The sequence below is a fragment of the Vicugna pacos genome, chromosome 16 (assembly GCF_048564905.1).
Source record: "Vicugna pacos chromosome 16, VicPac4, whole genome shotgun sequence".
Lineage (NCBI taxonomy): Eukaryota > Metazoa > Chordata > Mammalia > Artiodactyla > Camelidae > Vicugna > Vicugna pacos.
In genome coordinates this window covers 10,448,199-10,464,408 of record NC_133002.1, presented here as the reverse complement: position 1 = coordinate 10,464,408, position 16,210 = coordinate 10,448,199, and the positions used below count along the sequence as shown (strand labels likewise).

The window sequence follows — 16,210 nt, the reverse complement described above, 5'->3', positions numbered from 1 at the left end:
GAATTTGTTTAAAAAATTTTTATGTAATGTTGTAAAATTTATCACTTTTATTACATATGGATTTTGAGTCACAGTTAGAAAACCTTTCTCTACACTCAGGTTAAGGAGGAATTCACCCGTTTTCCCCCTAATATTTGTATCAAATCCCCCAAGTATTTTAGGTTAATTTTACTCTGGTAGGAAAGACTTTCTCCATTAAGGCTATAAGTTCCATGCACCCTTCAGATGGTAACCGTGTTTTTTCTCTCATAACCTCTAGTGAGGTTTTTAACTACTTTTTTCCCCCAAAATACTCTCCTTAAGTTATATCACAATAGGTTTATTTTAAGCTGACTCTTCATACACGTGATTATATAACCATACTTCATTGTGTAAGCCATGAGAGTTGGGGAGGCCGTCCCCAAGAACAGCATCACAGCACAGGCCTCCCTGAATTTGTAGGCACAAGTCTCCTAAGGCTGTTTACCTGTCATTGACAGGCCGAAAGCCACAGAATTGTTTGCTCCCTTTGATGTAGTAATCCCAGAACAGATAATTTATCCTAAGGAAATAATTTTAAAAGAGAAAAAAACTAAATGCATGGAGATACTAACTGAAGTAATATTCCTATTAGTGGAAAAGCTGGAACAATCTAAATGTTTAGTAAGAAAGTTACAGTTAGGTTAAGCATGAAAAGGCCATTCATTGGATTTTAGAAAATGCAACTGTGAAAAATAATGAAACCTGTGGGAATATGGAAACATGCCTATATTTGTTAAGTGAACAATAAAACTTGTGTCTTTTGTCATTATAACTGTCAAAAGCTTGCATGAGAAGGTATAAGTGGGCTGCTCTGAGCAAGATGCACTTAGGTGCAGGATAGAAAGTCCAACCACTAGATGAAAAATCTCAGGGAGACTTGAAGCAGTATTGTCAATGGTTTAGATTCTGTGTGGTGCATCTGTGGAGCAATTTTTAGGAGCACTCATGAACTGTATTGATCACTTGCTGGAACCTGACATTTTGAAACAGGGCAGAATTCCATAACCAGACAGTTGAACTCACTGGTTCTACTTGAAGCTTTCCTTGTTGACTTTGTGAGGAGGCCTTCAGTATACTGTTAGTAAACAGAAGGATAATACTGGGGACTGGGTGATTGCAGGGTAGAACCAGAGGTGTGTGATTCATTCAAGGGTGTATGAGATTGACCGATTCTATCAGTACAGCAGGAAAATGCCTCTTAGCACTGCTAATTGTGTAGGTGAGATTTTAGAAACTTGATTATAGACATATACCAACTATGCAATATGTTATTTTTCTAATGTGTGCTTACTTTTATTTATTTTTTAAAGAACCAGCTGCAGTTTAATAAGAATGTTCCTACACATTCAAGCAACTTGGCAATCCGCTATTCTTGCCCACATGGAATTAGAATTGAAAAACTGAAGCACTCATACAATGAGTCATACCATTGTGGAGATTTGGGTTTTAGAGATGGTCCTGACCTAAGCAGTTCTGTTTCATTTTCTGTCATATCAGAAGAGAGACTTAGCTATGCTGTCCACCTAGCCAAAAGAGATGTGAAACGAAGACAATTTGAAGAACATATAAAAGAACATCATCTCAGAAGTCAGCCCCAAATCTCTCAGAAATGTGGACACTCTAAGCATAAAATATCTGACCATAGGGTGGAAAGAAAGGAATCAGAGAGTCGGGAAGTCCATCACGGCAGCCACCAGCCGTCCAAGGTAGAAATTTCCAGCTCAGGTGCCAAGGTATACCTGTACACGTCTCATCCAGGACAGTCAGATCTTGCCATGCCAAATTCGCCACCCACTCACGATCCAGGACTTCAGCCACATGCCAGGATAGGTGACCACAAAAGCCGGTGCGAACACAGAAGCCTGCTGGAAGTTCAGCAACTCCAGAAAGAATTGAGCAGTTGTATCCGTAAAATTGAAGAAGTAACTAAAAGAGGTGAGAAAAATTGTATTCCTGACTTTGAAAAGATATCGTGAGAGGGTACAATTCAAATACAGTCCTTCAGGACCCCTTGCCCCTGTCACATTCCAGTCTCTCCTTCTGTCACTAGAGTGAGCATTCGTGACAAGACAGGTGGACTTTGAGTTTGACCAGTGTCTTTTTTTCTGAAGAGTTTGCCCTGCCCTAGCCCCTCTTTCCGGCAGAGGCACCTGAAATAGCCGGTTTTCTGTAGGCTGCACTTGGTAAGTCGACTGAGGGCCCAGCCTAGTAACTGTGGCCCCTGATGTCTGAACCTTAGGTTTTCTGGCATCTGGGTGCAAATGATCCTGTAATGTTTTGCTTCTTAATCAGAAATCTTTCTGGCAAAATTATTCTTAATTTGTTCAGAAAAGAGCATAGTATATGTGTATTGTAGATAAAACCAGTTCTAACTTTGGCAGTGTTAAGATGAGTACACAGCCGTGACAAGGGGAATTACAAATGTTAGTATCAAATATCAGACCCCAGGGTAGATAGGAAGGTGTATCATCATCGTATAGTGTTCTCTACAATTCTTCCGCATTCCATGTGCCCTTGCATTTCCGTGGGGAGAGTAAGATTGGTTCCACGTGGAAAATTTGGGGTTACCCTAGCTAACAAATAGGAGACTTAAGCCCAGCTTTCAGACTGCAAGGAATAGGAAGTCAGCATCAAAAGGAGCTACTAGGCTAGGATAATACAGTCTGTAATGATGTTTTGTATTTTAAAGTCTAGTAATATATGCATGTGTTCATGTATGCATGTTACATAGGGAATTTAAGATGCCTTACAAAAACAGATTGAACAAAATAGAGGAAAAATATATAGATGAGGATATTTTAGCACAGGAAAAAATAAAGGAAAGGATAAAGTAAGGAAAGGGAAAACAAGATTTATTAGGAATGGGTTGCAGTTTGTTTCTGAGCTTCCTCACAGTCAATTAAAGAGGAGAATGATTAATTGCAGAATTTACAAAGAAAGAACAATTGTGTAAGGAAAAATTGTCTAAGGCCAGAAAGAAATTTCTCGGGTGGGTCTTTGTAAAGAGTATGTTGTGTAATATCGAGAACAATTTGAAAACATTCCTACATCAAAATACGAAGTATTATGGCTCCCTGACATCCCTGGGTGGCAGCCTGCGGCCTGGCCTCCCAGGGAGCAAAGCCCCAGGCCCGCTGCCCCGGGGGCGGAGCCTCACACTGGGGACCTTGGGGCAGAGCTGCTCAAACTGTGGGAAGGACTGGTTGGGTGGTTTTTTGCTCTGTTGGTTTTTAGTTTACATTTTCTGCCTGTCACAAGAAAGTACTTTGTAAACTATAATAAAAATGTCATGACAGTGGTAAATTGCCATAAAAACCTGTCAGTGCATACTGTGAATTTCTGCACATACCTCATTGTGGGCTGGTCACGTCTGCGATGGCCCGATCTGCAGCTGCCCGCTCAGTAGCCCTGAGGTGCCTCCTCCGTGCTGCTCTGGAGACTGGTGGCCTTAGAGCCGCCTGCACGGCGAGCAGTTAAGAACCCCACAGGAGCCCCTTACCGTGTGTGGTCACGTAAGTATGTGAATCTGGGGCTTTCCCCGCTGTGCAGCCCGAGCAAGCAATAGAACCAGTTTGGCTCCTAGGAGACTGCACCTGTATTTACAACTCCTGATTTCAGATTTTTGCTTCCTTCCTTACTGTTTTCACGTCTAATTTTTTGTGAGTAAGTACTTAAAATTTGAGATTATAAAATACACTTTTACTGATAAAATACTTCTTTTATCTGACTTGTATATTGGAGTTTCGCATAAGAAGTTGTTTTGTATGAACATCTTTTAAAACCGCTGACTAGAAGGAGTCGATAGGCTGCAAATCCCTCAGGCAGTCTTCCAGAAGCAATTTCTTTGAGTGAATCTTTTGAAAATGCGGAGCACCAGTGTGTACAAGGGTGTGCTTCCTGACAAAAATGTGAAGACTTTGGACACTAAGCATTTTAGCAACTGCTATCTTAGCATGTAGGAGAAAAGGTTTCTCTTTTAGGTTCAAGAAAGGAGAATATAAAAGAAATCTTCCTAAACAGAAAAATAGGCCAATAAATGGCTTTTTAAAACATAGAAAACATTACCTATTTAGGCTCAATATAAAGAATTTAAAAATAGTAAGAGATGCGTAACAGTGGAGTCAGCTGTCCAGCGGGATCTGGTTCAGGGAATTCCTGCCTGGAGGGGAGCTTGATCTAGTTAAAGTGTCCATGTCTCTTCCATCTCTGAGTCAGGACACAGGCCCACTCCCTCGTTCCTAGTTTCTTGGCTGATGAAAACAGAAATTTTTTGTTACAACAACCTCATTTTTCTTTTTCTTAATAAAACTTGAGCTCCTCAACCGTATCATCTCTTTGAGTAATTGAAGTTTTTATAAGTTTTCTATATGGTTTATAATCCACTTCTGGGAAAAAATATTTTCAGATCGCATGCAAGAAGCTTTGGATCCAGATGAAGAGCAGAGGATCCGGGTCAGGAGGCAGGAGCAAGCTGTTCGTTCTGCCCGAATGCTCTACGTCCTCCAGCAGCAGGTGCGGGAACGCAGGGAGGGACGGGGCGTCCTGCCCTGAGTATTGCCTTCTCAGGGAATTTCCATTTTCCTTTTGTCTCAGGAGTATCAGCACCAGAGTGTCCTATACGAATTCTAATATGTTTGTGAGGCTAAATTTCCTGAACACGTGGACAAAGAATTCTTTTTTTTTTTCATCCTCTGCCTTTATGTGTGTTTGTGTGTTGTGTGTATATGGCCAAAATCCTTAAATAGTGGGGTTTGCTTGTTTGTTTGTTTTTACTTTTGGGGTTGGTTCATAGACTATTGAGAATCTATTAAAAACTGTGTGTCCTTTCCCCAGAAAAAAAAATGCTTTTCCAGCACATATTTTTGCAGACAAATTTAAGTGGATCGGTTACTCTGAAACCCTTGGTCCCCACTAATGCACCCTATAGTCTTAAAGAAAAGGGACCGTGTTAGTTTCCCATCTGTCTCATGTTTATTTTGTAGCAGAAGTTCAGTAGATAATGAAGAATTTGATTGTCTTTACTAAATAGTAAAGAATGAGGAATGTGTTTTGTCTTTTACGACACATTTAGTGACTGACAAACAGGCATTTACATTCTTTACATTGTGGATAGATTTCTTTAACTATTAGTTTTAACTTCAGTGCCTTACTCATTAGCAAGCCTTGAACTCATTTCTGGTCACTGAGATCATGTATTGGCCTTACTGCTTGCACCCAAAACTGGACTCTTTGATTTAAAAGGTAAGCCCTGTGTTAGATTTTGTTCTGTATTGTTTTGGGGTTCTATTTTGGTCCTTAATCTGTATTGCTGCCAGTGAGATTGTTCTGAAACACGAATCTTACCCTGTCAGGCCTTACTGCTTAAAGATTTCAGTGGCTCTCTGTAACTCAGAGAGTGAAAGCTAAATTCTTTAGCACGGCTATGAAGACCCCCTGATCTGGCCCTCCTGCCTTTCCAGAGTTGCCTCCACCTTCACTCCTTCATGTTAAATTCCCATTACAGTGGGGACCAAGGGATGGAAGGTGAGCCCTGTGCACTAGTCACCATCTTGAACTGGAAAACAAAAACTCTTTTTGGGTGCATGAATGAAGAGCCTTGTCTCATTTGCAAGTGACTTGAATTAATAATGGTTATATTTGAACCAGACAAGATGTATCCTTGTCTACAAAAAAAATCAGTGGAAAGGTACGAAGTTTTCATTTTTCCCCCCTTTACAAAACAGGTTAAAGAAATCCAGGAAGAATTGGATAAACTGAGTCCGCATAAAATTAAACACACTAAGAAGGTATGATGCAATTTAATTATGATTAATACTGTTTACAAACTATGTTTTCAGTGTTTTGTTAGTATTGTGTATGGGTTCTCTGCACTAATACTATTTTTAGTGCTTGTAGAAACCTGTTGGGGAGTGAGCACCTTAAATGTTCTGAATTTGGGGTTACCTGCTGAGAAACAGGTTCTGAAAATAGATTTTTGTTGTTGGTGCTGGTATAAGAAACTGAGCATAGGAGGGAAAAGACTTTGTCATTAGAAACTCTTAAACTTTACAATTCCCTTTACTGGAAAGTTTTCACAATAGAAATTGTTCTTGCATAGAAAGAAGATTGACTGTAAATGTTCTTAAGGGCTGAGTTATTGTTTAGAAGTTCTGAGTATTGAAATAACTCTCGTGTCTCATTTATTGCCAGTCATGGGCAGCGTCCAGGCTGGCAGCTGCCCATCGAGGAGCCATCCGGGCCTTACAGATGTTTGTCACTCAGTTTACTGACCGAGGGGAACACCCAGTTCCTACTCGGTGCAGGGAACTGGGCAGTCTTATTCGCCAGCTTTCACTCTGTTCCGCCAAGCTGGAGGCTGACTCTTCTGTTCCAGATGTGGTTATAGATATCCTGCAACAAATTGAGGTATGAAATTGACCCCAGTTTTTGTTTAAAGTGCATTGTTTCTGAGCAGGGAAGAATGTTTACCATTGCCTAATCTCGTTGAGATTCGTGGAGAATATAAGACAAGGCTGGTACCTAGTAAATACAGGCTTTGCAGAGGGCAAAACAAACACTTCACTTTAATCTTACTGTTTTTACAGTCTAGTCTATAATACTGTATTTCACTTTTTTGAGAATTGGTGACTTGAGTCTAGAACATGTAACAACTCTTAACTAGGTCCATTAATTTAACAGAATGTTCCATTCCATGATCATGCTATTTAATAAAGAATATATTAGCATATAAAAGGAAGACAGTAAAGCACTGTTTAGATTAGTGCTTAGATTAAATTATCAGTGTGTAATCTAGATAGATTTTTGAAATGAAGAAACACAAAAATATATGGAAGCAGAGCCCAAAGTCTCGTGATATGGCTGGAGACTTCTGGAAATCACAGCCGGTGTGTACTAGTCAGGAATGGATAGTGTCCGTAGTTTTTACTGGTGACAAAGACAGCAAAAGCATTGTGTCCTTAAATCTTTACAGTTCTCTGAAGGGTGCAGAGTGCTACCATTTCATCCTTACTGCACTGCTAGAATTTGCAGTAGGTTGTGTGACTACTCTTTTACAGATTGGAAAAAAAAAAAAGGCAAAGGTCAAAGAGATGACACAGTTACTTCTTTTGAGAGCTGGGAATCAAATGCCTATCTTCTGACTTCCATGCCACTGTTATTTCCACTCCACCACACGTTTTCATCCATAAGTAAAAAGACGACCTCCGTGTTAGTGTGATGTAGCAAGCTGCTAGCTGTAGGGGAAGGGTGCCTGGTGGGGAGGATTCTGGACTAAGTGACAGGCCAGTTCTGCCATCAGCTAGCTCTCGGAGTCTTCAGGGCCCCTTCTTCTACCTTTACAGGTTCATCACCCAGCAAATGTGTTTGTGATTTACATTGGTTACATTTGTGTATGTAAAACTATCAGAAATGTTATTGTCAAATGGAGACCTTTGGATAGCATATCAAGTTATGTGATGCTAGCTAGCTAGCTAGCTATTTATTTTAAAATTTTTGTTGTTCTTTGTTTTTTTTTTAATTTTATTGAAGTATTAGTTGTATTGTGTCCATTTCTGGTGTACAGGATCATGTCCCAGTCATGCATATATATACACGTATATTCATTTTCATATTCTTTTTCATTAAAGGTTATTACAAGATATTGAATATAGTTATAGTCCCTGTGCTATACAGAAGAAATTTGTTTTTTTATCTATTTTTGTATATAGTGTTTAACCTTTGCAAATCTCAGACTTCCAAATTTATCCCTTCCCACCCCATTTCCCCTGGTAACCATAAAATTGTTTATTATGTCTATGAGTTTGTTTCTGTTGTGTAAATGAGTTCATTAGTGTCCTCTTTTTTCTTTTCTTTTCTTTTTTTTTCTTTTTTAGATTCCACATATGAATAATATCATATGGTATTTTTCTTTCCTTTCTGGCTTACTTTACTTAGAATGACTATCTCCAGGTCCATCCAGTGTTGCTGCAAATGGCATTTTTATTCTTTTTTATCACTGAGTAGTATTCCATCGTATAAATATACTACAACTTCTTTATCCAGTTGCCTATTGATGGACATGTGATGCTTTTTAAACTTATCTATAAGAAACATTTATTGACCAAATGATTTCATTTAGCAGACAAGTCTTGATAATCCTAGAAAGGCTCAAGAGCCGAAGTCCCTTTCCCAAATTTTGAGCAAGAGTTCCTTAATGTTTCTTAAACATAATGTTTATCTCCCCTACATTTGAAAATATTCAGTAGTGCAAGAAGTATCTTCTTTCTTGTCAATGTGTACCGCACCATCCTACAGCTTAGTGTTTCTTTATTGCCTTACTGTCATCTGAACTCAGTGTCCCTGGCTATGTTCAGTTGTCCTTAGCATGTGCCGACCAGAGGAGAATGGGCCCTTGCTGCCTGGTGATGAGTGAGTGGTTACTCGGTAGAGGGCGTGCCTCTCTTAGAAAGGCCAGGGCACAGGTCCCTGTCATTGTGGTAGATGAGTGACCAAAGCCACTGGACATGCTAAGTTTCTTTAAGTTTATGAAAATGTATATTAAACAGTACACAATTAATAGTTAGTGTGACCACTTAAAAGATTGAGTTTATGAAGTTTTCGTTGAGAATTAAAATGGTTATATAGCATATAGGGTTATATTCTAAAGACTGTGGGAAATTTTTTAACACCTTTATCATAGTATGATTCCTGTACAGTAAACTGCATATATTTCAGATGTACAATTTGATGCATTTTGATAGATGTATACACCTATGAACCACCACCACAATCAAGATAACTAACATTTCCATCATTCCCCAAAAGGTGCAAATTTTGAATTCCCAATTTATCCCTTCCCACCCTCTTTACCACCCTGCTAATATGGTTTCTTAAATGATGACCCTTACTTTTAGGATTTGGATGCCTTTAAAAGTAGTCATATTCTCTCTCCTTTTTTTTTTTTTTTTTTTTTGCTATTGGTTTTATGAGCTAAACATGAAAAAAGACATGCAGAATTTCTTTTATTAATTGGATGTCCTAAATAATCAGGTTTTAAAATTAAGTTACATTTCATTAACCATTAGAGATAGTCATTTGATAACACATTTCTCTCCTCATTTTTAGTTTTGTGATTAAAAGTCCGACTTTTGTGAGATAAACTAAGAGAATGATTGACTGTTTTATGGCAGGCTTTGGAATCCCTCCTGGAAAAGAAACTGTCACCAAAAAAGGCAAAGAAATGTTTCAGTGAAGTTCAGAGCAGATTTCCTATCAGTAGCCAAAGGGCCTTAGAGAGATGGCAAAGTACATCTCCGAAGAGTGAGAGGAGGCCCTTCATAGCAAAGGAGGTACTTCCCCAGGAAACAGGACGACCTTCAGTGGCAAAGAAGCTTCTTGCTGGTATGTGTCCTACAGTGTTTATTGCAAGATAATTTGTTTAAAATTGTGTGGACTGTAACAGTTACTGCACTGAGGGAAAAGTCAGGATTTAAAACCTAGTCCACAGGAGGTGCACTTGAACTATGATAAGTGAATAGCAACCAAGATGCTTCCTTAGGCTAGAGGCTGGAGTATTTTTCTATAGAGAAGGGTGGGGAAAAGTCATTTCCCTTTTCCTGCATCATCATGTTTGGGCTAACCAAGCTGGAAGTTAGAACTCTACTTTTTTTTTTTAATTTGTTTATTTACAGTTTAATGATAGATATATACATAAGCACACGCAGACATTTGTTCGATATATATGTATTTTTTTACATAGGTAATAAATAAATTCTTATTCCAATAAGTGGAATTGCACATTTAAACAAATACTGCCAACTTGCCCTTGAAAATGAGCATACAATTATGTTTTGACTAGCAGTGACCATCAGTATGTATTTCCCCACATCCTTGCCAAGTACTTTATATAGTGAAATATAAAAAATTTTCTAGGCTGTCAGTGAAAAATGGCATCTTAGTTTTATATTGCATTTTCCTGATTCCTAGTGAGGAAGGTTATTCTTTTATGTGTTCCTTAGCCTTGTTTATTTCCTCTTCTGTGATTTGTCTGTTCATATCCTTTACCGGCTCCACGCTGGGTTCTTTCTTTTGCTTATGGATGTATACTAGTTCTTTATACATTTTGGATCTTAATCCTCTTCTAGTTTACATATATTGTGAATATTTTCTCTTAGACACTTACTTTTGAATTTTGTTTATATCTTTTCTTGCACAGAGAATTTTTATTTTCTAGGCAAAACCATTCTTTCCTACATATTTTAATATTTTATGAGGCAATTCTTCCCTCTTTGTTCTTATTTTTCAAAATTTTGCTGATGGTGATTGCTTTATCTTAAGAGGAATTTAGAATGAGCTTGTCAAACTCCACAAAAAATGCTGTTGGGATTTTGATGGGTATTACGTTGAGTTCATAGTTTAATTAGGGGAGAAATGACATCTTTACAATGTGAAATTATCTTATCAATTTATTTATGCTTCTTTTCAATCTTTTTAGTTAAATTTTAGAATTTTTTCATATCAGGATTCCTGACATAGGAATACATAAGAATTCATAAATTCCTTATTAGGTTTATTTCCAGGTTCTATATTTTATAGTTTTTATTGCTATTCTGAACGGAATTTTTTTTTAAGTTACATTTTGGGATTGGTTATTGCTACTTACATGAGAACTGCTGGATTTGTACATTGCTTTTGTATTTATTGTTCTAAGGTATACATTTGAACATTTCTGAAATTGGGATGCATTCTTAGATTGATGAGATCTCATAATTAGCTGATGATATTTTAAACTTTCCCAGTGGTGCATAAAATATGTATATGTCTTATACTTGATATTTCAGATTTGATGAAATGATGAGATTTTGTTAATTTTGGATTAACAGATAGATGAGCTCACCTACATATAAGTAAAGTTTTACCTCTCTTTTTGCAACCTTTATACCTTTCTTTTTTTCTCTTTTTGCTTTATTAAATGGATTTTAGTTCAGGATAATATTGAATAATAGCTGTAGTGGTGGATATCAGCTCTCCCTGCAACTCCCCCTTCCCAGTTTAAAGAAAATGCTGTTTTTTTATGTTTTGCTGACTGCTGATTTTTGGCAAATCTACATATGAAGTTAAGGAAATTTTCTTCTATTCTGTTTTACTAAGAGATTTTCTTTTCCTCTTTTTTTTTTCTTAAGCTGACATATGCATTGATAGTGTTTTAAAGTAGTTTTAAGATTTTAATATTGAATTTTTTATTGTACCATTTATATTGAAGAGTGTGGACAAATCCAGTAAACTAGTTTTCCTTTTTTTTTTAATAGAAGTGGAATGTACAGATAGAAAAGTACACGAATATAAATTTGCAGCTCAGTTATCAGAAAACAGACTTTTATGCGTGACCACTATGCAAGCCAAGACACAGAACATTACAAGCACTAAGAAGGCCCTCTGTTCTCTCTTCTCACAGTCTCTCTCCCATGCTTCTTCCCATGTGTTAACTACCATTCTGGTCTTTAATGCTGTACTTTGGGTTTGCCTGATTTGGAACTTTATAAAAATAGAATCATACAGTAGGTGTTTTCTTGTGACTGGCTTCTTCCACTTTACACTTTGTGAGGTTCATCTGCTGTGTTTGTGTTGCTGTGATTTGTTTCTGTTCATTGCTATATTCCATTGTATTACTATTAGCCATTTATTTATCTGTCCCATTGTTTTCATCTTTGGGTGTTTTTCCAGTTTTGGGTGATTATAAGGGAAACTACTGTGATTGTTTTTTGTAAATGTCTCTTGGTACATGTATGTGGGTGTTTCTGTTGGACATATTCCCAGGAGTATAATTGATAGGTCATTAGGGTATGTATTTGTTCAACTCTAATAAGATTTTTTTCAAAGTCATTTTATCCTTTTATACTCCAACCAAGAGTATATGACAACAGTTGCTATGCATCCTTGCCAGCACTAGTTATTAGTTTTTTAAATTTTAGGCACCTGGTTGGTGCGGAAGGCTGTCATTGTGGTTTTAGTTTACATTTTCTGGATGATTAATGGTGAGTCCTTTTTCATGTGTTTATGGGCCATTTTCATGTCTTCTTTTGTGATGTGCCAGTTAGGTCTCTTGCCCACTGCTCCCTCCCTGACTTTCTCTCTCTCTTTCACCTTCTTGTTTTCTACTCTTTTTTCTCTTTCTTTCTCTTTATTCTTTTTTTTTATTGATTTGTAGGAGTTCTTTGCGGGAGTATTCTGCACATGGACCCATTCTCAGTTACCTGTGTCATAAGTATCCTCTTAGAAATAAGATGTGGTTAGCTTTTAAATGTTGCAGTGGTATCTTTTGATGAACAGAATTCTTAATTTCACTGTAGTCCGGTGTAGCAGTCTCTTCCTGTATAGTTGTTTTTGGGTTTGTTTTTGGATCCTATTTAAGAAGCTTATCCCTATGCCAAAGTTAAGAAGACTTTTTTAAATGTTATTTCCTAGAAAAGTTTCATTTTCTTCCCATGGATATCCAGATGAACTAGCATTACTTGTTCTACAGTGGTTTACAGTGCCACTTCTGTCGTAAATTGTGTCCACATAGATGTGGGTCAATTTCTGAGTCCTCTGTTCTCATCCATTGATCTAATTGTTGGTTCTTTAAAAAATATATATATATATATATTTATTGAAGTATAGTCAGTTTACAGTATTATGTCAATTTCTGGTGTATAGCATAATGGTTCAGTCATACATGAACATACATATATTCATTTTCATATTCTTTTTCACCATGAGTTACAAGATACTGAATATAGTTCCCTGTTCTATACAGTGTAAACTTATTGTTTGATTGTTGGTTCTTATGCTAGTGCACAGTATCTTAATTATTCTAAGTCTGAGTATCTAGTAGAACAGCTTTTGCTATCTGTTCTTCCAGAATGTCTTGGCTAATATTGACCTTTGGTATTTCCATAAAAATTTTAGGATCAGAATTTGTTGCTTTTCACCATCTCCCATCCCAACAACAAACAACCTATTAGAATTCTGATGAGGAATTGGTATCTTTACAGTATTGAATTTCCCAATCCATGAACAGGGTATGTCATTCCATTTATTTAGGGTGTCTTTAAATACTCTCAGTAATTTATAGTGTGTGTGTTTATGGTTTTGCTCTCTCTAATTAAGTTTATTCCTTGGTATTGATATTTTCAGTGCTCTGGTAAATGATGTCTTTTTAAAATTTGATTTCTAATGTATATTGTGGATGTATAGTCATGTAGTTGATTTTGTGTATTAATCTTGTATCTAGCAACCTTGCTAAGCTAATTTTTTCTAATAATTTATCTGCAGATTATTTGTTTTGCAGTGTATACAGTCATATCATCTTAAATATAACCACTGGTTTATTTCCTCCTTTCCAATCTTTATTCCTTATGTTCTTTTTCTTCTATAGTTTTCTGGTTTTATTTGCTTGATCTGTAGGTGATTGGTATAAAGGTATGTTAAAGTCTCTTGTGATACTTGAGACTTTTAAAATTTCTCATTGTATTTCTATTCATTTTTGTTTTATACATTTTGAAGTTGTGCTATTAGATGCATGAGTTCCTTACTGATAAACCTTTTTTGGTGGATTTTAAGTGTTATTTTTAAATGTCTCTGTCTTTTTAATGTTGTTCACTTTGGAGTCTGTTTTGTTTGATATTAATATTGTTTCATCTACCAAATTTGTTAGGCATTTGCCTAGAATAACATTTTCCATCCCTTACTTCGCTGTTTTAAGAATGTTCCTTGCAAATAATTGGTATTTTTATCCCTGTTGTACAGTTCTGTATTTAACCTACTTACATTTACTGAGATTAATAACACATTTGAACTTCTTTCTACCTTATTTTGTTTTTCATTTGTCACTTTTTTCTTTGTTGTAATTTACTATGTTAATCAAATGTTTCTTGTTTCATTTTGTTTCCTCTACTGATTTGAAAGTTATATATTAGTCCGGTTTTCATCTGATTTATTTCTCAATTTTCTGCTGATTCTGTGGAACCTCCATAGCTTAGTGCAGCGCTTCCATCATGAATGCAGCACAATCTAACTTACTCAGTTACTGTTAGATATTTACTGTCCTGGGATTTCCCTCAGGACAACTGTGATGTCTCTTTGCCCTTATGTCCTTGGTGGTAGCCCAGGGGCTGGCACATAGTTAGGCACTTAAGTGAGCGGCTCTGCGAAGAAGTGTAACAGAACAGGAAGAGGCTTCTGAGCTGCAAATCACAGTAACGCGTTCTGGGTGTTGGGGGGCTCATTTATGATACTGTGGAGGAAATGTGGAGAATTTTCTAGGGCTGCGTGCAGAGACGTATGTTAGAAGACGAGAGCTGAGTGGTGAAAGGTGAGGACCAGCTTCAGAGAGAGGAGTTGGGAGACCTGCTGTGCAAAACTCGCCACAGGCACAGATGTGGGAAAGCAGGAAGGCACACCATCCTGTAGAAAACGTGGGCCGGAAAGACCTGACCTCTAGTCCCAGCTCTGCCAGTTTGTGATCCTGGTTTGATGACTTCATCTCTCTGAACCTTAAGTTTTTCACCTGTGACTGGGGATAACACAGGCATACCTGACTTTATTATGCTTCACTTGATTGTGCTTTGCAGTTACTGTGGGTTTTACCAATTGAAAGTTTGTGGCAACCCTGCATTGTCAGATGATGGTTAGCATTTTTTACTGATAAATTATTTCTAAATTAAGGCCTATACATTGTTTTTTTAGACATAATGCTTTTGTACCGTTAATGGACTACATACAGTATGGTGCAAGCATAACTTTATATGCCCTGGGAAACAAAAAAAATGTGTATGGCTTGCTTTATTGTGATATTTGCTTTATTGTGGTGGAACCAAACCTGCAGTGTCTCCCAGGTCCGCCTGCAGTCCTTGTCCTCTGTGACTCACTGAGTTGTTGTGAGTAGTAAATTAGATAATTCGTAAAGAAGTCAGTAAGCTCCAGTTGTCTGGATAATGTGTCTCTGTGGAACATCTCCACAGTTGCTGACGGGGCAGACTGAATGGGCCCAGCCCTGAACTGAGAGTCGAAAGATGTGACTTTGCTGCTTGCTGTCCTTGTTCCTTGTGACCTTGAGTAAAACCCTTAACTGTTATTTCCTCATCTGAAAAATTGTAGTAATCATTGCCCTGCCTGCTCTGTGGGTCATGGTGAGCCTCAAATGTGAATGTGAATTATGTCAGAAACAGAAAAAGCGTACAGATGTAAGAGATGATGATGAAATCATTGTTATCATCATCATTACAAACTAGGGTGTGATTATCATTAGCCACTTTGCAAATTTAATATAGTTGCTCATGGGGAAGGTTGTGGTAGCCCTCTTTATTTATTTTATTTGTGTTTTTCTTGTCTTTATGATCTGGATTTCAGAAGGTTGCATTTTCTGCATTCTACCTAATTCCTGCATTCTGACCTCCTAAGGTCTCCTCTTTCCCATCTCCCACCCCTAAAAGTCATAGAGAGCCACTTGCATGGAAGACACCTCTTTGCCCTTTTCAGTTGGGACATATGTGTGAGCCTGATTTGATCTTGTGATTTATGTAATTGTTGGCTTGTGCATTTCTTTAGCGGCTTCTGAAATGTTCTTGAAATGGTTGCATTAGTATAACTCATCAGATGTAAGAATGGTGGTTCCCTCCCCACTCCCAGCCATGTCCTCAAACTCAGCTGGCCTTGAAACTTACACTACATTTGCATGTTGATTTATGCAAATCATAACTGAAAAGGCATCAGGACCTAGAGGTCAGCGTTGCCTTGCTATATGTAAACTTGGGGGTTAATAAATAAATTATAGACTGAGAATTTAGTCTGAGCATTCTTTCCTTCCAATTAATATATCCTTACTGTGTAACTTCCATGGCTTTGAAAAGTACCAGATTAGAAATATGATACAAGGGGAGTCTGGCCCTTGTCCTACTGCTGTTAAAGTCGTCCAAATTCAGTTTTCCTTTTATTATGAAATATTTAAATAATATAGAAAAGGATGAAAATAATAAATACTTGTATATCCACTACCCAGATTTAACAAATTTTTAACATTTTTGCTTTATTTGCTTCAGAATTTTTTTCTTAGAAATAAAATATAACAGTTGTACCTGAAGTCCCTTTTGTATTTCTCTCCCCATTCTATAGCCCTCCCTCCCTCACAGCTGTTACTCTTATTATTATAATGTAACCCTGCCCTGATTTTACA

At 37.3% G+C, this 16,210-nt stretch overlaps 1 protein-coding gene across 9 annotated transcripts in view; it reads left to right on the top strand.

Moving 5' to 3' along the window:
- KIAA0753 (KIAA0753 ortholog) overlaps window positions 1-16,210 on the top strand; it is a 57,297-nt gene that overhangs the window by 12,340 nt on the left and 28,747 nt on the right. For all 9 annotated transcript variants that reach the window (XR_012060290.1, XR_004188437.2, XM_072940650.1 and 6 more), the window contains exons 3-7: window positions 1,332-1,956; window positions 4,427-4,533; window positions 5,745-5,807; window positions 6,211-6,426; window positions 9,189-9,399. Coding sequence is in view for 7 of the 9 variants with exons in the window: in XM_072940650.1 (XP_072796751.1) it covers window positions 1,332-1,956; window positions 4,427-4,533; window positions 5,745-5,807; window positions 6,211-6,426; window positions 9,189-9,399 (1,222 nt within the window). In the remaining 2 variants the exon portion in view is untranslated. The remainder of the gene's footprint in view (window positions 1-1,331; window positions 1,957-4,426; window positions 4,534-5,744; window positions 5,808-6,210; window positions 6,427-9,188; window positions 9,400-16,210) is intronic.